The 27,229-nt window shown below is 37.7% G+C and overlaps 1 protein-coding gene across 1 annotated transcript in view; it reads left to right on the top strand.

Annotated features, from left to right (window-relative positions):
• The window catches only part of BEND4 (BEN domain containing 4), a 98,568-nt gene extending 72,483 nt beyond the window's left edge, over positions 1-26,085 (top strand). Inside the window, exons 4-5 of the mRNA XM_075195066.1 lie at positions 13,625-13,865; positions 25,410-26,085. Coding sequence (XP_075051167.1) covers positions 13,625-13,865; positions 25,410-25,627 — 459 coding nt within the window. The 3' untranslated portion in view covers positions 25,628-26,085. The remainder of the gene's footprint in view (positions 1-13,624; positions 13,866-25,409) is intronic.
• Positions 26,086-27,229: the final 1,144 nt, after the last annotated feature.

Here is a 27,229-nt window from a genome sequence, read left to right as displayed (position 1 = left end):
AGGGTTTAACAGAACTTTTCCTGGGTGGCTTTTTGCCACTGTTATTTTTAGCCTTTGACATTCTGATCTCTGGAGAGTCTGTAGGTTGGAGATTAATAGGGCTCAATTGATGTTTCAGAAGTACTAAGCAAAGCATATTACTGTTTTCTCCATTTACCTCTTCAGCCTTCCCTTGAATGTCAGCAGTGTTAATTATCTTTGAAGAAGTACTTACAGTTCGGTTAATGTGTTTTCCTGGAGAAGGAAAATCTCCTGGGTGGTAATCCAGGGGTCCAGTTCCCTGATCATCTTCAAACACCCTTTGCACAGTTCCTGTAAGGACACCCCATTCTATTCCACTCAGGGTAATTTTCAGAACTGTGAGGTCTTCTAAAGGAGAGGAATGTGACTCTCCAGAATCCTTAACAGGGCCACTTCCAATTATCACTTCTTTTTCCTTCCCATTGTCCTTTGTTGTAGGGACTAACTGATTGTCACTCTTTGTGTTCTCCTTTTTGACCCATGACATAACAATTCCTTTTTCCTCTCCTTTTAATTCTGTCATATAATCTGTAATCATGATTTCTGCTGAGATCATATGTTGAGCAGGCTTATCTTTCTCTTCTGTCACAAACGGGTACAGCTGTACATCCTTTGCATCGGAGAGCACACATGCGCTATCCTGCATTACTTCAATAGGTAACACATTTTCAGACACAACAGGGGTGAATAACTGGCCTTTTCTGCAATTCTGTGCTGACTCATACACAGTCTCAGGTGCCAGTAGCTCTGGCAGACTATCAAAAGATGCTACATGGTACTGGTACTTACATGGTAGTTCTGTTCCACCCAAGTCACCAAATAGGAGGATCTCTGCTAGTACTTTCTGAGTACTCAGAGGTACAACATCCTCATCAAACAGTTCTTCTCCAGCCTCCCCCAAGATAGTAGCTTGGGCAGCTGTGTATAAACCAGTGGGATTGACCTCCCCCTGTTGGTTACGGTGGTCAGCGGGAGCAGAAGAGCAGTTGTAGGTTATGATACTCTTCCTTAAACAGGAGGGCAAAAACATTTCTCGATAAGTGCTTGTCCCAAGGGTGCTGTCTTGGGAGTACCCTTGATCACGCAGCATAAAATCACTGTCCTCCAAATCAGCAAAAGGAAACAGGTAGCACAAATTCTCGTGTGGCTTTGGACTAATGCCCCTCAATGTTTCTGTTCTTTGGTTGGCTTCTTCCTGATTACCAGATTGAGAAACCCTTTTTTTAGTATGTGACAAAAGAGATTGTAATTGGCATTTCTCAGTATTTATTCGATAACACTGATCCTGCCACATTTTAGTGTCAGTGAGTCCTTGTAGCCATACCTGGTCCTCTGCTTCTTCAAAACTCTGTTGCAGACATTGCATTTGTCCCTAGAGAGGTATGTGGGGACCTAAAGTGAGCATCCATTTCCTATAGACACTAAAGGCATTGATGGGATTCTCCTGATCCTTTAAAAGACGTTGGAGGATATCCTTATGCGTGCAGTACAGGTACGGTACACCTCTAATCTGACATTCTACAATCAATTCCTCCATGCTCATTTTTTCCAGTGGGTCTGTGGAATCCTCTAATGGTGATGATTCAAGGATTAAATTTGTGGGGGGCTCCTCAAGCATCTGCCTAGGTTCCAGCAGCCTATTTTGGTCCTTGCTTCCATCTATCTTGGTTGCCAAGCACATATCATACAGGTACTGCTGATTATAGTTGTAACTAGATTTTCCCCTAGCCAGATCCTGCATAGTACAAATAACTTCATTTGTAAAATCATCCCATCCTGGTTCATCCCGAAATTTCCAAGCACTCGCTTCCTCTTTCAACATTAGGAACACATCCAACAGGTTCTCCAATTTCTCCTGTAGACTGGCTCCTTTCCACGTAATAATCTTTGGGCACTCCTCATCCCAATAATCCAAAATGTGCTGCATTGTGGTGGGGTGGTGCAACACATCCATATCTCCATCCTGCAGACACTCCCACAGTCCTTCATCCCAGTACTTTCTCCTGGTTGTACTGGACTGTATCATCCCTTCCTTTGGGAACTTTTTCAACAATGGGCTGTGATCTGCTCTCCTCTTCCCAGAGCTCACACCCATTTTACTTCCAGGGGTCACCTCACTGTGATTTCCCCTCCTTGAGACACGGTTCCATCTTCCATTCTCCACTGGCGGGGTTTGCCTCCTCTTATCAAATTGGCACTTAGGCAGCATCTTCCCTTGCCTCTTGCTTTTGGTACTTGCAACTGTCTTTGGCAAGCTGGACATTATAGAAACTGGTTAACTACTGAGTTTTATATTGAAGGTGGTGTTGGTAAGCTATTTCACCTTTACTTTGCAAAGCCTTGGGTGTATCACGATACAACCCCCTGCACTCTACCTGAACATCAGGACTGTGTGATCCCACCACTGCCACCAATTGTGATGATACCAGGATGTTAGGGTAGGAACCCAGAAGAAAGTCCTGGTATCAAGGGGTTCAGGATCACACAGGCAAAGAAAAGGTGTGGATACAACGGTATCTTTATTACAGCTCACTGCAAACAAAAGCTTATATATATCAAACCATAATTCAAACAACACCCAGTGTTCACCAAACTTCAACCATCACCCAGTAACACCCCAGTGTTCAATAACCCCAAATTGTTTATAACGAAAATAGGTTTTCTTTACCAGTCCAAGTTATAGGGGAAGGATGATGTCCGTGATTAATAGAATAAGCCAGGCAGAGCAAACAAGTCTGCAAGTCCAGGAAAAGCTTGTAATCCAATAGCCACAATACTCCCAGGTAAAATCCTCAGCACACGGGCAGCAGCCGAAACTCCAACGCCAGTAGCTTCTAGAAGCAAAAATCCCACACCCCTAGAAGTCTCTCCTGCAGGGCTTCTTAAAGGGACAACATTTCCCATGTGTGGAATCCCTCCCTGCAGGGTTATCCACAGGTCACAGATGCTGGTATTGGCTGGGAGGTATGAGTGGGATGGAGATGGGAGTGGAGAGCTGTCCTTCCCTCATGGCTTTCCCTCCTGCTGTTTTGGAGACTAGGAGTCTGACACAGTTCCAGGGGGAACAATAGCTGCTCCAACCAGTTGCTGATTGACTTATTCCTGGTTAAGTAAGAGAGCCTCCCTGTTTTAACCCCTTCCAGTCATTTGTGATGTCAGAGGGGCTCCAGCTACTCTCAGCTTCCTGTCTGTAAGAGGGAGGTGATGCCTTGGTCAGGAAATAGTACATCCACCATGTTGTAATCCGATATAATGTTCATATGAATACATGTAACCCACCTGGCTTTATTTAAGAATAATATGGTTAACTTAAGCCCATCTCATAGGTTTTTATACACACTTAGATAATGTAACAAATGAGGTTAATAAATTAAAGCAACCCAGTGTTCAACTAAGCACAAGCAACTTTCATTCTAAGTGTTTAAAATGACAGATGGGGAAAATGATGGCTGTCAGACCCACCGCGTCACATGGAGTATCATTGCTAGTTTTAATGTGGGTTATCAATGCTATTTTGATGTGCGGTATCAGTGTTAGTTTTAATGTGGAGTATCATTGCTAGTTTTAATGTGTGTTATCAATGCTATTTTGATGTGCGGTTTCATTGTTAGTTTTGATGTGGAGTATCATTGCTAGTTTTAATGTGTGTTATCAATGCTATTATCTTATTGTGGCGCTTTATTTTTTAAGTTGTATTTTTGCTTTGTTCAGAATTCAACTATTTGGAAACCCCCCCTTAAAAATCCTGCGTTTGCCCCTGGGCATGTCCTAGATCAACTCTAAATTTCAGTGTAAAAATAAAGCTATGAAGTATTTGTGTGCTAATTGAAAAAACAGCCAGTATTTAAGTTATGTACAAAATAATAAACTAATTTGCACCCCTTGCATTGTAACATGGTTTGTGTCGGAGAACATTTACTCCTTGTTTTCCCTTACTTTCCTTAATGACTCAGGTCCAAAATGTTTTAATTATCAGCATCAAATAACTTAAAAGCAGCAAAACACTATTCAGGGCACCATCTCCCTTTCTAATCAGTGTGCATTTGCTTTAGTGGCTGAAACGTAGGAAAACAGAGGAGCCTATATCTTGGCAATATTCGCTGTGGCCTTCTGGTGAGAGAAAAAATGCTTAAATATATGAAAAACTGTTTTTTGGTTTTTACCTTTTTTTTTCTTCTATTTTTAGTTTTTATGGAGGTGGCTTCCAGCTACTCCTCACATGCCGGTTCACGCATGCACAAATGCTCTCACACTGGGCTGACGAAGCGGAAAGTTGGTGCCAGCCAGTATCGCCAAGGAGCTGAGTATCACTCAGCTGCCCCAAAAATTTTATTGCTTAAGTGCAGCAGGAGAATATTTCTTTCACTGCAAGAAGCGTCATTAGAAAGTCTCTCATATTGTCAGTTAATGATATATAGACCTAAAAGTCCTCGATTAGCTGGGATTCTGTCCTCAGCCAGTCACTGTTCTCTCTCTAGGACAGGATTCTCCTTAGTGCCCAATCAGTGTCAGTAAACAGATCACCTGGTCAGGTCACCTGGTCAGGTCTTGCCGGTTGTTTTTCTTGCTGATGCTCTCCCCTACCTGCTGCATTCCACACCACAGCCCCTCACTCGGCTGTCTTGTGAGATCTCTCCACAGAACGGCCTCCTCAGCTCCACTCTGAGCTCTTAAATGATTGTAATCAGTTTACATGGAGTAGTAACATATATACATTTTATTTTTAATTTATTATTGTTTATTTATATAGTACCACACCATTGCACATACAGTATATAGCTTTTCCCATAGGGTCAAAAACAGCTCATTCAGTGTCTAAAAAAAATATTTTTTCAGTTCAATCCATTTATGAAACCATAAGACACAAGTTTGTGATTATTTTTTTATTAATAAATCATATTTAATTAATCCTGTTGAACATGTTAACTTTTATCCTGAAACCATTTAGAGAAATAACATTTTTACAATTACATTCTCCATAACTCCAAATAACACTTAAAGCTGGTATTTTTTATAAAACGCATTCTTTGTTCTATAGGTTTTGTGACGTATATACTCATTATTGTGAGTTCTTTAAAATTTGTACTAATTATCTTGGTAAATCAATACAGCACATTCATTTTAGTCATTATAATGAATGATTTATGCCAATGTATTATATCTAGTGTTCATTGTATTCCCAGGCTTCATACATTTAGTTTCTATTAGTGTATGCAAAATGAGTATAATATTATACACACAGTTGATGTTAAGTACTTATAATTATGTGTATAAGGTGATGCTATTAACTTTTGATTGATACGTGTTTATCTAAAGATTGTTCTTAAAATATCAGCAGTGCATCAGAGATGTAGTCATTAGCTTTAATGCTTTTTATTTTTTTAACATGTCTTTTTGCTCTGTTTTACAAATTGTATATATTGTTTCAAGACAAATTTAGAATATGGAGCTGCGTCTACCTCTGCCAGCATTAAAGGATAAGTCCACCTTTATTAAACTATATTTATCTAAAAATGCTTGGACCCTGATGCTGGCTACATACACATTGATAATGCTGACCGTACGGGAATTCGGCCTGAAATTGTCACGTGTGTCCCGAGAATTAACACCATGAGGTAAATGTATCAAGCTGAGAGTTTTCCGGTGGGTTTGAAAAGCCAATCAGATTCTAGCTATCATTTATTTACTGCATTCTAAAAAATGCTAGCTAAAATCTGATTGGTTGCTATAGGCAAAATCTCCACTTTTCAAACCCGCCGGAAAACTCTCAGGTTGATACATTTACCCCCATGCCTAAGAATGAGCTTATCGAACGGCGTGGATCATTTTTGGACTTGCCTATAAATAAGATTGACTGGTGACTGCTGTATGTGTGTTTCATCTGCCCACATCTGGTCAGTTTCCTATGACTCGAGTGGGTGTCCAGATTTCTGATGTCGGACCAAGCAGGAAGATCTGTCATGTGTGATCACATTTAGGATCTTTTTAGCTAATATAAAGAGAAGCATCGGGGATCGCACTGCTTTCCTTTAAATTGTTGCACCCCCTTCCCCTCTGTACCCCTAATGTGGAGGAATGTCAGTATGATATATAACAAAGTTTGCTGCTATATCTGCTCAGCTATAAATCACATAGCAAAGCAGGGAAATAGATTACCACCAGTTGGACGCCCAATGGGGTGGTTGGCATCCTGACCACAAGCTTCGGCTGCTGAGCCCACACTACACTCCTGGATAGAGAGTTCTACCTATGTCATTTAATTTCCAAATAAGTAATAAGTTCTTGATGGACAAAACACAGAAAGCTAATCATTCTGAAAATAATTTCCAGTGACACTGGAAATATTTACACGATATACATGCCAGTCTCAAAGGACCTTGCTTAATTACAAGCCCTGAGAATTAACAGAGAACAAATTTGTGTTTTCAGGGCACTCAGAGGTTAATAGAATGATTTAAAATATATCTAAAGTTTATTAGTATACATTAAAAATAATATCACATAATATAATAAAATTATTTATTATCACATAATATAATTATTATATTATGTGATATTATTTTTAATGTATATTAATAAACTTTAGATATGTTTTAAATCATTCTATTATCCCCTGAGTGCCCTGAAAACACAAATTCGTTCTCTGTTAATTCTCATACTCAATAACTTGTGTGGGTGCACCATTTCTACGTTGATGGATGCCTAATGGATAGAATATTAACAATAATTACATTCCACTACCTAGAGATTGTAGGATTGTCCTGGTGCGATATAGTTGATTTTTTCTAAATTAATTACAAGCCCTGTCATGACAATTTCACTAAATATAGTTAGAATCTCATTTTAAATGCTTAAATAAATATTAACTTACATTGTCCAGAAACTAAGAACAGAGAATTATGTCTTATGTACAGAATTAAAAAAAAATACTTTCAATGGGTCCTAAAACAAGAATTGGGGGATTTCTTGGTTCAAATATTTAAAATCTGGGACTGTTCTTGAAAATTTCCTACAGTTGACATCTATGACTGGTATCTAAAGGAGACAGATAAGACTTTCTATTATCACCAAAATAACTAGTAGTCTAGACAGTTATGTTAATGGAATTTGATAATGTTGTGCTCTCTTAAAATTATAAAACAAATCTAACAACTGTAATGGCTAAATCTAAAATCAGTATTCTTCTTGTTATCCATTGAACACAACTGTTAAAAAGAAAATTAGAGCTAAATAATACTAAATATGAAAATGTGATTATTTGTCCTTTATATATTATGTCTGTGATTTCCAGTGTTTATTGTGATATACCATCAAAATTCCAAATGCACAATGATAAACAAATGTTTTGAATACACGTGACCACCTTTACAAACTGGGGGGGTAAATGTATCAAGCTGAGAGTTTGCCGGCGGGTTTAAAAAGTGGAGATGTTGCCTTTAGCAACCAATAAGATTCTAGCTGTCATTTTGTAGAATGCATTACTTAAATGATAACTAGAATCTGATTGATTTTTCAAACTCGCCAGAAAACTCTCAGCTTGATACATTTACCCCCGGGTGTGTTAAAGTACTGAAAACCCAGGGTTTTCCGCTACCCTGCAGGATCAAACCAGATGCTATACGGAGATGTATAGAAATCTATCTATGAAACCATTTATCCATAAATCATTAAACATGCAAGGGGTAGAGGGTCCTTATTTGGGATGCTAAATCGATATATGTACATATGCAAAGACATGGTTTGAGTCCAGATTATTTATCAAGCTTCACCCCACATAGGGAACCAGTTTGTGTTTAAACCTATACAGCTTTTAGCTAAAGGATACATTTCTAACATTTTATATTATCTGCTTTAATTAACATGAAGTGAGTATTAATAGAGATGTGCTAAGTTAATTAAATGACCAAAGATGAGTTTAAATCTATGTATGTATGCAGTGGCGCCTAGGTGTTATTGACTGATCATCGCTATAAATGGTATGTGGGTCGTACAAGCTGAAGTAATTAGTCCCAATGCTTCTAGTTAGCCCTGGAGTTTTCCAGCTCATGTAAATTATGAGTGTTCAGAAGTGAGAAGGATTGCAGCTTGACACTGTGACATTTGCTTAATGCAGCAAACTTGAATTAATATACTTTGCATTCACATCAAGCTTTTTAATACTCCGCTTGTATTTGTTTGAGCAAATTCTTTTTTTTTTTCTCCTCCTACTGTAAAATGAACACCACTTTTTATACTACTTAATGCTAATTTAGGGAGCTGATGATAAAACATCATCTGTGTATTGTGCGGCTGTCACCCGTCATAAAGACGACTCTTTCATCAGACACATCTCGGGCTCCTGACATGTTAATAAAGGAATAGGAAGGTTACAGGTTATATTTAAATGATGTTCTCAGTCACTGGATTATTGACACTTTTGCTCCTACCTGCTAAAGTGCAATTTATAAATAACGGCTTTCTCAAAGGTGTTCATTATACCTCATTGGGTCTTGTTATGGAAAATGCAAATGTAATTTAAATGTGTCGGTCCTTAGAATGAGCAATTACTTGTTCATTTCAATGCATGTTGTATTGTAAGTGTAATAGTGCGCTTGTTTTCTCCTAGAATGTCTTGAGTACATTTCTTTGTGCATTGCAGTCACAAGGCTGTTGTGAAGGAATGTTTAACACCATCAGGCAGAAGAACACATGAGGGCTGTGAGGTTTAATAAACGTTTCTTCAATTTAGACAGGTACTAACACCACACCAAATAGTAGAATGGTATATCTTATATTATATCCCATCCATCCATTCAAAACTGACCTATAGTTATTTCCTATAGATTGTAGGCTTGCAAGAAGGTCCCTCTTACCTCTTTTTTAATGCCAAATCTTAATTTATTACCCAGTTTATTTTCAATTGGAAGGCATGCAATGTATGCTGGAGCTCTATAAATGTTAATAATTATAATAATATGTATCTATCTCAAATCTATATCAATCTTCTATGAGAACATTTTCAAAGCTGTTCCGCAACTCTATTTATCTATCTATCTATCTATCTATCTATCTATCTATCTATCTATCTATCTATCACTCTATCTATCTATCTATCTATCTATCTATCTATCTATCTGTCTGTCTGTCTGTCTATCTATCTATCTATCTATCTATCTATCTATCTACCACCCTATCTATCTGTCTGTCTATCTATCTATCTACCACCCTATCTATCTGTCTGTCTATCTATCTATCTATCTTTCTATCTACCACCCTACCTGTCTGTCTGTCTATCTATCTATCTACCACCCTATCTATCTGTCTGTCTGTCTATCTATCTATCTATCTACCACCCTATCTGTCTGTCTATCTATCTATCTGTATCTGATGTAGTGTGCTGCTGAGAGGTAGTCAGTTAGATCAGGAGTCAGAAGCCAGAACTGGTAATCAGCTGAAAGGTCACATCGAGGAATCACAGAAGCCAAACCAGTTTTATCAATGTTTGCTCAATAACTGTGACAAAGAAGGCAGTGCTTAGAGACCAGATATAGTCCCTGTGGGAGGAGTTCGGAATCTTTGACCCCATCCTGACATCACTCTCTCTTCCATGAGCGACCAATGGGTGTTCAGACCCTGATTTAAACTGATGAGTGGTGCAATTCATGTCTGACCTAATATAATAGAAGGAACTTACAACTGCATATTCTGTGTAGAGGGACTTTGTTTCCTACCTGCTATCAAGGTCCCGAATGACATTGCCAATAGGCCATGGAGTTATAACGGTCTTTGGGTCATACGTAAGTTTCTGGATTTGTGTCTGTATTTCACAAATCTGTTGAATACTTTCAGAGAGAGAGCATTGATAGGAGTAATGCACAGAATTTTGTCAAAAAAATGCATGAAATCCAAAATCACAAAAAAAAACTGACTCGTTTGTGTTACAAATTGTTTAGCATTATTGAAAGCAACTTCTGCTATGGGAAAAAAAGTGAAGCCAATAGTCTTGGAGAAAGTGTACATAATGACATAAAAATTGTTTGAGTGGCTTGTTTAGTCAGACTGTTGCTTTGTGGATGATTCACTGAAGTGATTTGTTATCTAATGTTCAGAATTTAGCTTAAATGTCACCATACTTTGGAGGTGAACTGAGTTCTTCAGTCATAAAGTGTGCCATGTAGGCCAAAAATCTCCCGTATTAGAATATCAGCAGGATCAAGTGATAATGATGAGTCATCTTAGTCAACCAATACTAGAACAGTTTTGAAGCTGTTGGAAGCAAGCTAGAATGATGGAACCCCAAGGCTGGAAAGGATTGATAAAGGTTGTAGCAATCAAAATGGTTGAAAAAAGTCTCCCACATAAATGTGTACTGTGAAATGTCCTGAACCATGTCTGGTCACCAAAATTGTGAATTAACATGATATGTATTTTTTCTGGCTCCAAATGATGAGCTCTACAGACATAATGATGCTCCTGAAGAATTTTTAGCCTAAGACTCAAGAAGAACACAAATGTTATAGGTATACATTATAAAAGCATATTGTTTACTCAACTCAACAGGTAAATCTTCCTGGTGAAAATTACTTAAATAAGTTAAATTGTGAATTCCTTCTAACAGAGCAGATATTACTTGAGCAATAATGGAAAATAGCTTGGTTATTGGATCAACAAGATCGCCTCCATCAATCACATACCATTAATAGGCCAAGCAGGAGCGAGCATCCATTGTCTTGTTCCAAGAACCTGAGCAGTAAGACTTAAAAAATGAAACCTAGCAAGGTATTGAACCTAACTTTTCTGTCGAGGACAAAAGCCAGTGTATTCCATGCGAACAATAGAAGGATGGACTTCTCCCTGAAAAATATATTTCCTCTTATCTAAAGCTAGTTTACTGGCCAATAGCTCTTTATTGCCAATGTCATGATTCTTATCAGGATTACTGTTGGGTTCTCTCTCCTCTGAACCATTCACATTTAGCACTACCTAAGCCTCCTCTAGGGTGATAGCTAAGGAAAAACTTTACTTCTCCCTAGACTCATTCAAGTGGAGGTCTAGCAGTTCTGGCAGAGACACTTCCACCTCTGCCCTTCCTCCTGCTCAGTTAGTTCCTCTGCAGTACACTACCCCTATCACTCATTCCTGACTATGTAAAGGGTTAAGGCTGGGGTCACCAACCTCTCACTCCCCGAGTCTCTTGTTTGGGACTAGTTGAAAGAACACTCTCTTGCCCCTTAGCCTCATCTATGTGGGACCCCACCATACCTACAGTTTTAGACAATGCTGGTTTGGGCACAGCCTCTCTCTGCCCTCCCAGTCACATTGTGTCAGAAGCGTCATGTTCTGAGGTCGGGGTACAGAGGGAGAAGGTACATTTCCCACCTTATCTGCTACAGACAATTTAAATAATTCTGGTTATGGTGCAATTGAACACGCACTTTCCATGTAGAATTCCGTTGTACAAAGGATCATATTTTAGTTACAGGTGCCCAAGTAATGGTGTATTTGTTAGCCAGTCTGCCTGCCTACTCAGATGGTGCAGGGTCACGATCCATTACCAATTATTTCATATCTGTCAGGCACAATGTGAGAATCTGCTCCTGGATGATCAAATCTTTTAGACCCTCAAAGAAGTCGATCTTTAATTCAATAATCCAATTTTGGAAAGTAGTGGACAATTGGCCACAAGTCCTGAGTAGGTGTCAGAGGGACTTTAAATCTCTGAACTTTTCTTGATGTGCTGCAGGGTGATATTAAAACAGGGCACTTTTGATTTGTAATCCTTGTCCAGTTCAGCATTTAAGCCTTTATTTTTGAGTCCAGGGGTTAAGTACTGCACCCATTGACTAAGGCGTAGCTTGTACTGTCTGCAGTTTTTATTTCAAATTCCTGAAGAAAAGTGTACAGATCTCCATCTTTTTGCGGAACATGAAAAAGCTCTCGGTGTTGTTGGCCACTTCTGGACTCCTTTACTTCTGGTGGCTGGAGAGTTTAGGAAGCTCTAACTGGTATCTTCAGAAGCCCCTCCGATTTGCTGCTTCTGTTTCTGACTGTCATTCATCTTGGCAATCTGCAGCTTCTGCTTCTGTTCTCCGACCTCTTTCTCTGCATCAGTTCATCTCTCTGCAGCCTCTCTCTCCGCTTGACATTCTGTGTCTCTCGCTCCACCGCAGCTCGTCTCTCGCTTGGCGTTCTGCCTGGTACTGTTGTGACAGTTTTGGAGCAATTTGTAAATAACTGTCCATAGCATTGTCCATAGTTGAGCTGTTAGAGTTCTCAGAAAGGAACTGTCCAGTACCTTGTGCCTACTCCACTGACATTCGCCAAATCAGGGCTGTGCCCTCGGACTCAGTTACAATTCTCCATCAGCTGATCTTTGTTTTTGCCAATGCTTGGAATTATCTGGTTTACATTTATGTATTGTTTTTATAGAATTTAGACACATTCGGGATGGAACCATGGAGATCTAAGACAGAAGTGGGAGGGGGATGTGGTGGTGTTGGAGAATTCAAAACAATGACCTAGGGCATCAAAAAATATAAATCTGGACTCAGTATGTAGAATATAAAATCTATGTATGTAAAAATATTCAGCGGTTGATGGAAAACTTAATTTTGTTAAAAAAAAAGTCTGTTTCCTCATTTTCACTTTTTCCTATTTTCCGTTTTTGTCAATTATTTTTTAGTTGTAATTTTATTTTAAAAAAATATGAATGACTTCAAAGATATATTATTACTTAATTTAATATTTCCAATGCAATTGTAAAGAGAATATAGTACAATGTCCCTTTTCATTTTTATTGCATGTTTTAACTCATTTTAATTACTTTTGTATCTTTATTATTTGAGCTAGGGTGTCAAGCACCACATTAACTCTTTATGTAACGTGTAAATTGCTTAATATTTAAGTCTGTCACTGCAGTGACTTATTGTTCAAAATTGTTTCGAGAATATTATTAGTCTGCAGAATTGTCATCAACTTGCCCTATAATTAATTGATGCCCATTTTCACTTTCTCTTCTAAAGTGTTCTCACTGCCCCCTTACTATATTCTTAGACTTGTGTTATGGTTTACATTACAAAATGAAATTCACAACACTTTCCTATCCACATACAATAATCAAAATTAAACATTTGTTTTAAACATTTTGTTGTATATATTAGGTAGCTCTCCTAAAAAGAAGTATTTTGTCTCTATAACAGATGGCAATGAAAATGTAAAAAGTCCAAGGGGCATATTAACTACGGGTTTGAAAAAGTGAAGCTGTTGCCTATAGCAACCAATCAGATTCTAGAAGTCATATTTTAGAATGTACTAAATAAATGATAACGAAAATCTGATTGGTTTGATATAGGCAACAGCTCCACATTTTTAAACCCGCTGTTTAGTAAATATACCCCCAACTCACTATACAATATAGAGAACCCCAACAATGTAGAACGCAATGTGGCAGAAATAAAATATCTTAAATTGTGCTCCCTACCTAGAATATCTCACGATCAACTATTCTTTTAAATAGGACATATTATTAACACCAGCACTTTTAGTGTTGTAAAGGTTGTGTAGTTCTCTTTCTTCCTCTCTCTATCTCTCCTCAGTAATCATTGTATGTTTGCTACCTCTGCAGGGCAGCAAGCAGCTGTTGAACAACTACCCAGTGTACATCACTAGTAAACAATGGGATGAGGCTGTCAACTCCTCCAAGAAAGATGGAAGGCGGCTCCTCAGATACCTCATCAGATTTGTTTTCACAACAGATGAGCTTAAATATTCATGTGGCCTTGGGAAAAGGAAAAGGTCAGTGCAGTCAGGAGACACTGGTCCTGAAAGACGCCCTCTGGATCCTGTAAAAGTTACATGCCTCAGAGGTACTCCATCTTTTCACTCAGTGTAAATCTATTTCAGTTTCATAACTAGCACTTTCTCTCTCTCGCTTTATCTTACAGGCTTCCTGTTAAAATGTATGCTTGGTTGTTGTTTTTATTATTATGTTATTTTGTTGTTCATTTATATGCTCTTTGCTCTCTGAAATCTGTGCAAGATACTTTACTGTTAAGGGCAGTTAGGTCTCAAGTCTACCCAGTATACCCACTTCCTGCTGAAAAGTTTGGTCTATTTCAATTGTGCAGCCTGGACATGTAAATGGTGATCCAGTGGATCATGGGAAATGTAGATCCCTCAGGAATTGTTGCACCATATATTGACACAAGACATCTGACCATCATGACATTCCTGTGTGACGTTAATAACTAAAGGTGAAACATTGCAAAAAATAAATAAATAAATAACTTGGGTGATGTTTGCAGCAGGCAGGAAGCTGTGTTCTGTTCAGCTGCATATAATCTGAAAACCATTAGCTACATTTTTTGTGCTGTGTTATGCATTGTTTCAAAATAATTTATGCATTTGCTGGTTAATGTATCTGTCACTTTAAGCTTAGCAAAATAACTAATTGTGTTGCATAAAACAGACAAGTATTTTTAGCTTGGTACCTGAACTCCAGCAGTGCACTGGGGCCCCTATATATACAAATTTTTTTAAAAATGATTATATATATGGGCCCTGCAGCCCAGGGGGGCCCTCCGGAGGCAGGGAAAAAAAAAACCCTGCAAAAAAAGAAGAAAATACTTACCGTGCTGTCAGCTGGCGATCCGGCTCCCTCCCTGGTCTCCTCCTCCGTCGCGCTCCGCAATGGATGTTGGGCGGGCGTGATGACATCACGCCCGACATGCACTGCCAGCGCGACGGAGGAGGAGACTAGGGAGGGAGCCGGATCGCCAGCTGACAGCACGGTAAGTCTTCTTTTTTTGCAGGGTTTTTTTTTTTCTGCCTCCGGAAGGCCCTCCTGGGCTGCAGGGCCCCCGGGCACCTGCCCAGCGTGCCCAATGGGAAAGACGGCCCTATCCTAACAAATGTGTTCCCTAGCGTCACCGTGATTCTTCTTACCGTTTTAGAGAAAAATATTGCACAAAACACAGCCGTTATTTATTTCAAATCTGTTCCTAAAAATATTTGCCTTATTCTGCATTTGACCACAAATGACTAGGCGCAAAAGAAAATTTAATATGAAAATATTTGCTGTTAATTTTAATCAACAGTGGTAAAAAATAATAACAATATTATTAATAATGAATAAAAAATTCCTTAAGCTGCTAGTCAGGGACCGATTAAGGGTTTAGGACACCCTAGGCTAATGCGCTCATAGCGCCCCCTTGCTTCCAAACCAGGCTAATACGCTGTAGGTAAATACTCAAACTTTGTTTAAATTCCTGCTACCTTCACCCTCCCTCCACTCTTGTTTATGTTCCTGTGTTTTCAAAACTCATTGTTTTCAGCCCTTACCATGGGAAAATGTCAAGATTAAAACTTTAGTACATTTTTTGTCATGATTTCTTTTTACTGTGGAGAACAACTTATATTTTAAAATTAATTTCAGTTTATACCTTTCCCTGTCACAATTTTGCACCCCTAAAAATGCTGCTCCCCCAAAAGCCTAGTCAGTCTACTGAATAATCAGGCCCTGCTTTTAGTTGAAGGAGGGAGGAATGGCCTCACTAAAGTACAATATATTAAAAACAACAATAAAAAATAAAAAGAATTAGAAAAATAAATCAATCACTTTACTAAACAGTAAAAACAGATAATTTATAGAATGGCTCCAAGATGGTAATTAGTGGCAATGGCACTGAACAGTTCGTGTAAACTAGTTAGTAGAATTAGTGAAAATACACTTCCATAACATTATTGTGTCGGCTTTGTTGCCAGCAAATTCCATATTTGGGAACATTTGTGGCTCATGCTGCGGAAATACCAAGCGAAGGTGGCTACTGAAGACGGTCATAGAGCGGTAACAACAGAGACGAAAACTCAACAAGTACTGTGAGTGCTGGTAAACTGAGTAATGGACCATTTGTAAAATATATTAAAGTTTTAAATATCGAGGCTTGAATTGCTGGAAACTTACAACTAACATCACTAATATCTGGGTCTCGTTTGGACAGTTTGATGTTGGGGTCTTCTGCTCCTAAAGTTCTTGTAGAGTTCCTTTTGGGAGTTATGGTTGGGTATGTTGATCTAGAGGAGGTCCGCTGATTAATATTATGGAAGTGTATTTTCACTAAATTTACTAATTAGTTAACACGAACTAAGACAACTGTTCACCGCCATTGCCACTAATACTATTTTCGAGCCATTTTACAAAAATCTGTTTTTACTGTTTAGTAAAGTGATTGGTTTATTTTTAAATGTTTACAATTTTTTGTTGTTGTATTTAATATATTATACTTTTGTGCTATTAAATAATTTTACACAGAGTAAAATCTGTTCTCTGAGATAAACTTTTTTCTGCTATAACTGGAATTAAATATTACATTTCATCTGAAGCTTTTTCCTTTTAGCGCTGTTCTCATACGTCGTTATCCCGTATATGGTAGGCAGAATTTAACCTTAAGTTTTCCAAGTCTTATTCCACACCACACAATAAAATTAATTGACTGTCTTTGTCCAAGTTCTAGTCATAGACTATAAATTCAGCAAAATACAAATTTGCAAATGGCTTTCTGTGGAATGGCGAAGCTAAAGTGGAACTCAGAGATTGTATCCCCGCGAAATAACCTGTTCAATCACAAAAACTTGATTTGTGCAAAATGTTACAGTGATTTAGCTCATCTGCACCACTAACACAGTCCCGACCATATTTGCCTACTCTCCTGAAATGTTTGGGAGACTCATTAATTTTGGTGAATCCACCTGGTCTCCAGGGACAGTAGACCACCACCCCTGATTTCATCTCTCCTTTTGTAATGAGGATGGGGCTTGATGATGACTTTATTGGGCAGACTAGATGAGCCAAGCAGTTCTTATCTGCCTTCAAATTCTATGTTTCTATGATGCGATTCACATCACCCCCAGCCAGGGGCGGATTGGGAACTTTAAGTGGCCCTGGAAAAAAGTATGAAAGTGACCTCATGTAGGTGGAGTCAAATAAATGGTAGGCGGGCCCAGTATGTGTGTGCACCCAGTGTGTCTGCCCGTGTGTCCAGAGTATGTGTGCCCAGTGTGTGTACCTGTATACATGTGTCCTGTTCTTGTCACTTTCACCTCCTGTGGCTGCTGGTGTCTTTAGCTCAGTTGCTGTTTGTCTGGATCCTGGAATATTGGAGGCCCTATTTGGAAAGAAAAATGGGTACATGAAATTTAGAAAACTCTAACCATGCCCAGCATTAAATCAATAGCATAATAATTTACTAAATGAATATACCCCAAGTTACCCCATCTTACATTAATAGGCCCCACCAATAAATTAAATTGCCCCACCATCACCCCACAAATAAAATATTACCCATGAAATAATTACCCCCCACCTAAACACCACCATTAATTTAATAGCTTACCTCCCACAAACATTATATTAAGAACCCCCCCTCACACTCTATTTTAAGAACCCCCCTTCCTTCCATTCCTAGCACATAATATTAAGAACCCCCACTCCCTTCCATCCCTCACACTTAATATTAAGAACCCCCTCACTCAATAGATAAATATATATATATATATATATATATATATATATATATATATATATATATTAGTTTTGAAATCCCCCCATCAAATTATTATTTTATTTATTTTTAAAAAAAGAAGCAAAAAATACATCCGCCGGCCTCCTGAGGTTGCATGGCCAATCCGCCCCTGCCCCCAGCTGCACAATGTGTCATTGAGCAGCAGTGACAGAACTGCTTTATGGCTGCATCTGCTCTGAAACGGTTTTGTGTGATAGGGAAATAGTAATCACCATTAAAATCTGTGTATCACTAAATAAGCTTCAGGTCACCTATATGACAACAAGCAGACGCTTAAGCTGTGGGTCAAAAAACTAACAAGCACCTTATACAGTCCTGTCATGTAAGTACCATGAAGCAGTATGAGAATACTAATTGATCATGTCTGTAAGAAAGTTAGGTTAGAGAATGCAATTTGTAATATGTTTTCAAGATTACATTTTAGTTTTTTTTTACCGGAAGCCTGCCTGCATGTGGTTTTACATTGAAGAAAGTTAATTTTGTCAAGATATTCATTGTTGTTACATTAAACTGTATATGAAACCACAAAAACTAACTGAAACCACACAGTGTCAGTAAAACCAGTACTGCACCTGCTGGCTAATAAAGCTGGTTTGTATATTGTAATGGTGTTTATTGATATGAGAAAAATTAAAATATAGAAAGTGTAAATGAGATTATTCTGCTCTATAAAGCACACAGCAAAACAACACTGGTGTTCTGAGAATAATATCAAGAAAGTACATATGCAGGTTGATGTATTATTGTTATTATTAGTAGTAGTAGTAGTAGTGGTATTAATAGCATTTAATTATATATATATATATATATATATATATATATAGCGCCAGTATACTCCAAAGTGTTTTACACAGTAGTAAAACAATACTGGGTATTAACAGACAGACAGAGAGGTAAGAGGGCCCTGCTCACCAGGTTACTATATATAGGAAGATAGGAGTTTGATATGTGATGTTAAATGCTACATATTGTGTATTGGTGCGGGCAGATTGCTAAGGGAAAAAGTGCTTAGTGGGGCTGTATGATCCAGTTAGGGGTCAGATGCTTTGGCATATAGAAGTGAGTAAGAAGTAAGTTTGAGTGAACTGTGTAGAGTGGTGGTGAGTGTGAATTAGATAAGCTGGACTAATGAGGTGGTTTTTAAGGAACACTTAAAGGTTTGGAGGCAAGGGGGACAGTCTTGTTGTACGAGGGAATTCCACCGAATGGGTGCAGCTTGACAAAGTCATTTCATCGGGAATAGGATCGGATAATGAGTGAGGATTGTTTTGAAAATTAATTTAGCCGCTGTATTCAAAATAGATTGTAGAGGCGAAAGTCTGCTTAGGGAAAGACTGATAAGAAAGTAATTGCAATAGTCAATTGGGCTTTATTTAGTGCTGGATGCTGGGTCCATTTTAAGCATAAAATACACTTTTATGTACTGCGCGTCTGTCCGAAAAGTGTGTGTCCCTGCATCCATATTAGACGTTTTGTGTATCCCTGACTTGTGCCTCCTTACGCTTAGGTAGGAATAACGGGTGAAGGAAGAGGCGTGCAAGCATAGCCGTGTTCATGTAGGTTATTCTCTACTTAGCCATAGCCACAGATACGCTTGGATGATATGTACTGATGCTGATGATGATCATTAGCACAGACCTTTTGCAGTGTGTAAAAAAGTAAATAATTCAAAACAGTGATCCAAACACCAGTGTTCATAGCCTAATGATCAGATGTGCAGCAAGTGTAGAACTACAAGCGCCGGCAAAAAACAAATGCAATACAAAATCCTTTCAGTAAAAAAAATACTCCCCCAATCACCACTTTATTATATATCTAATTTCAAAGGGATCCTCCTTTGTTTTCTTGTTTTTCCTTGTCATCCAAAGCAAATAAAAAAAACGTTAAAGGCACTAAACCGTTCCTTGCCCGATGCAAATGACAGGCCAGGACATTTGCAAGAAACTAAACAATCCTTAGCTGCTTTGCTCTAAGTGGTTAGACCATGAGAAAACCACTCTGATTGGTTAGTTGTGGCTAGAACCCACATGGGGACTTAATGAACTTCTTTGTATCAATGTGGTGCATTGCTAAAATGTTTGCTTTAAATGTACCTTTGTGTGGATGCATTTAGCAAATTATCTTGATTTGCACTTGGAAGATATGCGCAACTCAAAATATAGATGTACATTTTTATGTGTGTGTGTGTGTGTGTGTGTGTGTGTGTGTGTGTGTATATATATATATATATATATATATATATTAACATTATATAGAAAATTAATTGTGCATTCACGGTGTGCTGCATTTACATTCATTTTACTTTAGTAGGGTTTTTGTTCATAACGGTGTAGTTTATTTGAATGAATCATTTTAATATCCATTTGCTAGAAAGGAGGGGGCAGCTATGAGACCATTAATTAAAGTATACAAACCTCAGTCAATGATCATTTGAACAAATCATATCATTCCATAAATGTAGATTAACAGATGTCCCATTTTTGATCACTATTTAAAGCCCTGCCAGATGTTACAGCTATATAAATTAAACCAGTGGAGATTATGAAGTATAAACTAATAAACTGAAATGTGAGACGCAGCTCATTCTGAAGCAGAATTATGGTATTATGAAGAGGTAAGATCTCCTATTTGATTAATAAGATAGTGATCTAATTGGTTGAAGAGATGCAATGTAGACTAGGAAACATAGCACAATTTTCCTGGCAATAGAGTTAGACTATTATTAATTGTTAGAATTCATATCTGTTCCATCCTGAGATCGTAATACTAAAACATAATTATATACGGCTAGCCCCCAAGTTCTAACCTTTTGCTTATTTGATTGTGTTGGTCATAAAGAAAAACAAATACATCATTTTGCTGTGGTTGCCTTCTCTCCCGGAATGTCCGAGAGGATCCCAAATATCTGGGAGTTCTCCTGGACTCCTGGGAGAGCAGTGCAACCTCCCGCATCCTGCTCATAATAATTTTATTGATAGAGATCAGAATTGTACACACAATGTCAAAAAAATAGAAATAACAATAGAATGTTAAATGTTTATGTAAAACACAATAGTATAAGCATCGGAAAAAGTACACAGAAAATAGACATGACATTAATCTAAAATGTTTAACAGAATAATCCCTGATCAAGTTTTTTATTTATTTTAGAGAAAAGAACAGTGGTGGTTAAGTAGGGAATAGAGGAAACGAAGTGTCAAGCCTCCTTTAGGTAGTGGAGGTAGGGGACTAGATGGAACGAACCTAGTCCTGCCATAATATAGTTAGCTTAGGACATTACCACCATATCTGGTGAAATAAGCCTTCTATTGAGCAGTCTCTCCAGCAATTGCTAGAGGGGTCAGGAAAGAATTTATTCAACTTAGTGGGGAATAAACACCAGCTAGCTTACACGCGTTCTCTAGAATTGTAACATAAATATAAACAAGAAGCAGTGTTGGCTCTTATTTCTTCTAAGTCCTCGCTATCTAGAATCTCCCCCAAATCCTTCTCCTAAGCCCATTCATGTGGGTCTCTCAAGAAGGGTTATTTGGGTTTCAGGTTCCAGTATAAAAGAGATATTAAGTTTTTAGTTGATTAGTGACTCAAAGAAGGAAAATGATCTGGCAGATATTTGTGGCTTGACTGTGGAATGAAGGTTTCTCAATTGTCGGAACTGAAAAAGAGTTTTGTTAGAAAGAGTAAACTTGTTTTTTATATCACCAGATGATGGGAAGGAGGAGTCTTTAGTAAGATCATTCAGATATCTAATACCCTTCTCATTCCATATAATGAAGGAAGCTGGGGTTGTAGCCTGGAGGGAATTTAGGATGATCAAACAGAGAGATAATGGGACTCTGAGCTGGCGCCAGCTTAAAAATTTTGTTAGTTCTGTCCCAGAGCGATAGAGTGTGAGCAATTGCAGGATGACAAGGAGCTGTTTTCAGATGATTAAATGTTGGAAGCCAGAGGAGAGAAGAGGTCTAAGATATACCCAGATTTTCTGCCTCAATCAATGTCTAGATTCTTATTGAGTAAGGAATGTTCCATAATACACATTGAGCGAGCTGCGCAGCCAAATAATAATGCTTAAAATTAGAGATACCCAGACCTCCTACCTGCACCTGCTTCTGTAGGATTCAAAATCTAACTCTAGGACGTTTCTTACCCCATATGAATTGAGAAGTGTAATATTGAAGAAATTTGAACACATAGGATCGGGGGGATGCGAATCAGGAGGGCTTGAAAAAGATACAGAAATCTGGATAAAAAGGTTATATTGACTTGAGTTTATACATCCTATCCATTATATAAATTGGTGATGCCAGGTGTCAAGGTCAAACTTTTCTTTGGTGATAGTTAACCTGAAATAATTGGCTGTTTTGCTTAGTGATATAAATGCCCAAGTATTACAATTTTTTTTTTGTGCCACTTCAAGGGGAACCGTTTAAATAAATCATCTCTGAAGCATGTGTTAGGCCGAATAAGTAGACCATAACGTTTGGAAGAGCAGTCTTCCCCCCCCCTACTCTCAAGGATTTTGATGCAAATGTATTGCGGACTTACCATTTTTATAGATTAATGAGGAGTACAGGCCACAGAGCTTTTTGAAAACCTATTTAAGTACATATTCTGGGAAGTTTTAAATGATGTAAAGAATTTTGGACATTAGGATATTTATTAAATTTGCCCATCCTTGTACTGAGAGCGAGAATTTTAGCAAAGCTATAGTTTGCTATAATAATGTAGTTGAACCATTGCCCCTTTGTTGGTAGAACTCTGTAGGTGATCTTGATAGTTTGATCCAAGATATTTAAATTGTGAGGGCCACTGAAGATTATGGTCGCCCAATAGGACAAATGGGATCCAGTCTATTGAAAAGAGTCATCTATTAGAATTATAGTCTTATTTTAATTCTGGAGTATACAAATTTGTTGATCTATTTTAATGTTGTTTTAAGAAAGCGCTGCTGGATGTTTCCCTGTTAGACAATGATGAATACGTCCTCTTGAACAACAGAGCAATTACACAGAAGAGGCACACACATACCTAGTAGACTGAAAGGGAGAGAGTTGTGCATTGTATGAATACATAACGTCCAAACTCCAGAGCAATCGCTTGTAACTTGTAGTAAAACAAATTTCACTGATTTAGCTATGAGGATCGATACTTTCCCAGGATTTTGAGAGTAGAAGGCATTATATGCCTACACAGTGACCACAGTCTGATGAATGTGTTTCCTGCAGACATATGAGATCAGGCAACAGTTTATTTAATGTATTCCTATACTAAAGCCCTTTTAAGCTTATTGTTTAAGCTCTTAATGTACCATGCCAGCAATCTTACATTAGAGTTAGCCATTTAGCCTAGCTGTATGAATGTAATAAAATATATCACTTAAATATTCTCTCATCGCTATGAACTATGAACATACGCTATGCATTGGTCATCACAAAATGTGTAAAGTAATTTTTTAAGATCACTACAGTCTAAATGACAAAAAATATATTAAAACTGTGAGTTGCCATCAGACTTATAAATCTGATGTAAAGTCTTTAAAAGGTGAAGAGTCTCTAAAGGGTAAAGAATAAATAATTAAGTTAAAAATTGCTTTGATATTATAAAATCATAGTTTTATTAAGATACCTAAACATGCACATTGAAAATATATAATATTTCATTATTTAGCTAATTAGAATTAATATTATATACCACATACTTAGTATTAAAATATATATTGTATGTATATGTCATAAATTGGAGTTATTTTAATATCACTATATTGTAATAATATGAAACTGTGATAACATCTCTTTCCCAACACAGTAAACAGATTTATTGTTTATAATAACTAGAGACTTTCAATTAAGACTATACATATCCACTCAGTCAGGATGTATACTATCATATGCTGGAATAGAAACTTTTCAGAAATGATTTGAAATTATATTATTATGAACAATATCTCTTTCTATTGTGATTGGAAAGGGAAGTTATCAGTTTCATATTGTTACTATATAATGATTTCAAAATGTACCCATTCCAATATATGATATATATATATATATATATATATATATATATATATATATATATATATATATATATATATATTTGAATTAGATATTTTAATTATATTTTTATGCTAAGTATATGGTATACATCATGCAATCTACTTAGCTAAATGATGTAATATATATTTGAATCTGCATCTTTTGATATTTTAATAAAACTGATTATTATAACTGCAATTTATAATAGCAAGCAAATTTGTTTAACTTAAAAAAATATTTATTTTTAATTAGTTGTATATATTTTACTATCTCCCAAGTGATTTTAACATTCATGGTCACTCAGATGGAGTACAGGTGATAGCTGTGAGTGTCTGTATATAAGAGTTTGCAGTCTCTTTATTTTAGCAGCTGCTGCGTCACTGAGAGGAGAGAGCGCAGCATAGTTGCTGCTTTGTTTAGGCTGAGCACACACTACAGGAAGAGTCGATTAGTGATTTTACCAATGACAGGAGGAAAAAAGTCCCGATCAGCATGGCGATTCATGTGTAGAGGGATTACCCAATTACTATGATCTGTGCTCTTCATCTGTCATAACCATCGGCTGAGGATTCAGGAGGTGTCTCCATGTTCTAAGTACCCCTGTGTTATGTGCGATGTAATTATGATTTATATCTCCTCATTCAACTTTTTCCCTAATTACATAATTATCTTTGCTGTTTGGTAAGGAACCTCCGTACGCCATTGCCATGAAGTAGTGATATTATTCGGCTGAGGAAGGGATGAGATATGTTGCATCTTTTCAGCTGAGGGACCACAGCTGCTAAGGAAAGGGGGTTTCTGGGGGGTGGTATAGTTATAGCAGGTTTTGTGAACTAGCCCTCTACTCAGAATCAATGTACATAATATTAGCTGCTTCCACGGTGGCCACGGAGCCCAGATTTAAGGCTTGTAATAGATATGCTGGACAGGTCCTAAGAAACTCACACAGAATTCAGAGCCAGAGAGGGAGGGTAAAGGGAAGAGGTGGAGGTACTGGCGTCCTAAGCATTCCAAGGGCAGGCAGGATTATGTAGGGTCGGGACCCCCGAACACCACCAGTTACAGGTAATGTCAAACCTTCCTACTTGTAGCTAAATTGTTGTTCCAGTTCTGCAGAGTTGCATACACACTGCAGAATTGGAACAACATAGTTCCATCGTTGAACAAGATTTCTAGTTCAGTTTAAGAATCTCATTCAACGATATTTTGTGCTTTGGAATGATAATCGTTCATCGTCGCAGGGTACACACTACTGTGATATCTGGCCAATCAGTCATTTATTATTTGATTGGCCGGATAATCTGCTGAAAACACTGTATTGTGTACCCAGCCTTAGTCTTTAAAGGTGTCCATAGATAGACGAACTTTATAGTAGTTGCCACATGCTAATATGGAGAGTGCACAGCTAACAAAACCATTGTTCTATGTTTATTAAATTAACTTCAATCTAATTTATTAACATGTCTATGCATAGTAACAATTTGTCTGGTTTGCAGAAACAACTTTCATAACTTTCCTCCCAGATGTTTTTTAACTTTTATTTTATAATTAAATAGTCAGCAGACTAACCCAGTGTACAGATTGTCTATTTGCTGGATCTGCAGCCTTATATGATATCTGTATTCATTCAAGGGAATCATTAGAGGTATAACAAAATCAGTAAATCAAACTGATTCGTCAATTTAAAGCTAATCAAGAGGTCAAATAATCATAACTTACCTAGAGAAGTCATTGAGCATTGAATGTATTCATTAATGACTGATCTTAAATCTATATTTTTGTTCCTTTTATTGGGCAGAATTTATTAGGATGCATTGCACGTCAAACCCGGACTGGTGGATGCCATCCGAGGAGCAGATCAACAAGGTGTTCAGCGATGCTGTAGGACATGCACGTCAAGGACGCGCGGTGGGTACGTTCTTCCATAACGGACACTCCTATTATGATGTCATTGACCACCAAGTGTGTCAAGAGGAGATATTCATCAGAGGCTCCCATGATGGATCTGGAGATTGATGACAAATGAATACTGCGAAAAAATTGAAGATCAAGCGAAAAGATGCGAAAGAGAAAAAAGTTAGCCACAAAACGAAACCTTAGTGTAATAGTTCAGTTAATGTGTCTTCAATGTTTTGTTGCTGGGACACTTAAGAGCCCTACCAGCAGTGAGAGTCTGCCACTAAACCCGTCCAAAGTATACTACAAGTCTGTGAAGTGTGTGTAAGAATTCTGTCACCTTGGTAATGCTTCAGGGACTTCCTGTGGACCGTATAACGTGACTGTTAATCACTGTCTCCAAAAAGAACACCACACAGATTAAACAAAGCATTCAGGACCTGAATCTCACTGGACAAGAATGTGTTGGTGTGTTCTGTAGAATTAGCTTTAATAGAAATTGCATTTTCACAATTGAGTTAAATTATGCAAAACTTCAACTTGTTATATCTTGTGTTCATAAAGCGTTGTCACCATTATCCTGACGCTGAATATTTTATATATTTATTTCTATACTATGGCAAGACTTGGGCGGGGGTTGTTTTATTCCTTTGTTTTTCGTGTCCCATATATTGTAGTACTGAGGCTGCAAGAGAGAAAACAGATGAGAAGATTGAATTTTCTTTCAAAGCAATCGCGTCGTAATAATTGCAGGTTCCTTTTGTTACACGGTTTAACCTGCAGAATAATGTGTTCAGTGATTAAGAAGATATTTCTTCTTTGATTTTTCAATTGTTCTCGCTGTATTTTGTTAGGAAACATCTCCTTCTTCTCTCCAGCTAATATGTGTCCATCTTTTCTTCCATTTCAGTACTTTACTGATTGGAGGAGAGCAGTAAACTGTTCTTCTCACACGAAAAAATTGTGATACGTTAAACTGATTTGAAACATTTATACAACACTTAATAAAAGTTCACCATGACCTAATAATGATGGGACAAACACTGTTTGGATCAGCACTTGCTCACAATGTTGAGGCATTCTTTATTGCCCGGGGTAGTGTCTCAAACCTCATTTTGCAGCAGTTGTTACCTTTTCACTGCAGATTGAAGTCTTCCCATCCCTTTATCATGCGTTCATTGCTCTATAAGTAAAGTTGTACTCTCATATTCTGCTTCTGAGCTTCCATCCTCTGGTACTAACACATCTCTTGCTCATAAACAACAATTCAACAATTTTAGGCCAGATTGACCACAAACTCTGTATGTATGGGCCCAAAACTACTGTGACTATTAATCAGATACCAACCTGGACTGGTGGAACATTTGGTCTGATGATTACTATGATCTTATAACGTGTATGGCTAATGGGCAGCCACACAATTTGGGCTTCATGTGCTCCACTCAGTCTGCCTGATCGCCAAAACAAACTGGAACCATTGTTTTGTTCCCTGACGTGGGTAGACAGAGTTCCTGTTGATTGTCGTTCAGGCTGAGTGGCGATATCTTATCGCTGGGCAAGTCAAGTAAATAAATGCCCCCTAATCCTAAGAAAACATACAGATGTGATAGTTTTATGGGATTTTGTAAATATAGTTGTCTTCTATGAATAATGTTGCTGTAGAGAAACAATGTTTTTTTTTCTTAAACATAGACATGAAAAAAACATTTGTCTGTAATGTGT

This window comes from Mixophyes fleayi, chromosome 1 (genome assembly GCF_038048845.1).
Source record: "Mixophyes fleayi isolate aMixFle1 chromosome 1, aMixFle1.hap1, whole genome shotgun sequence".
Taxonomy (NCBI): Eukaryota; Metazoa; Chordata; class Amphibia; order Anura; family Limnodynastidae; genus Mixophyes; species Mixophyes fleayi.
This window is presented reverse-complemented; position numbering and strand designations above follow the sequence as displayed.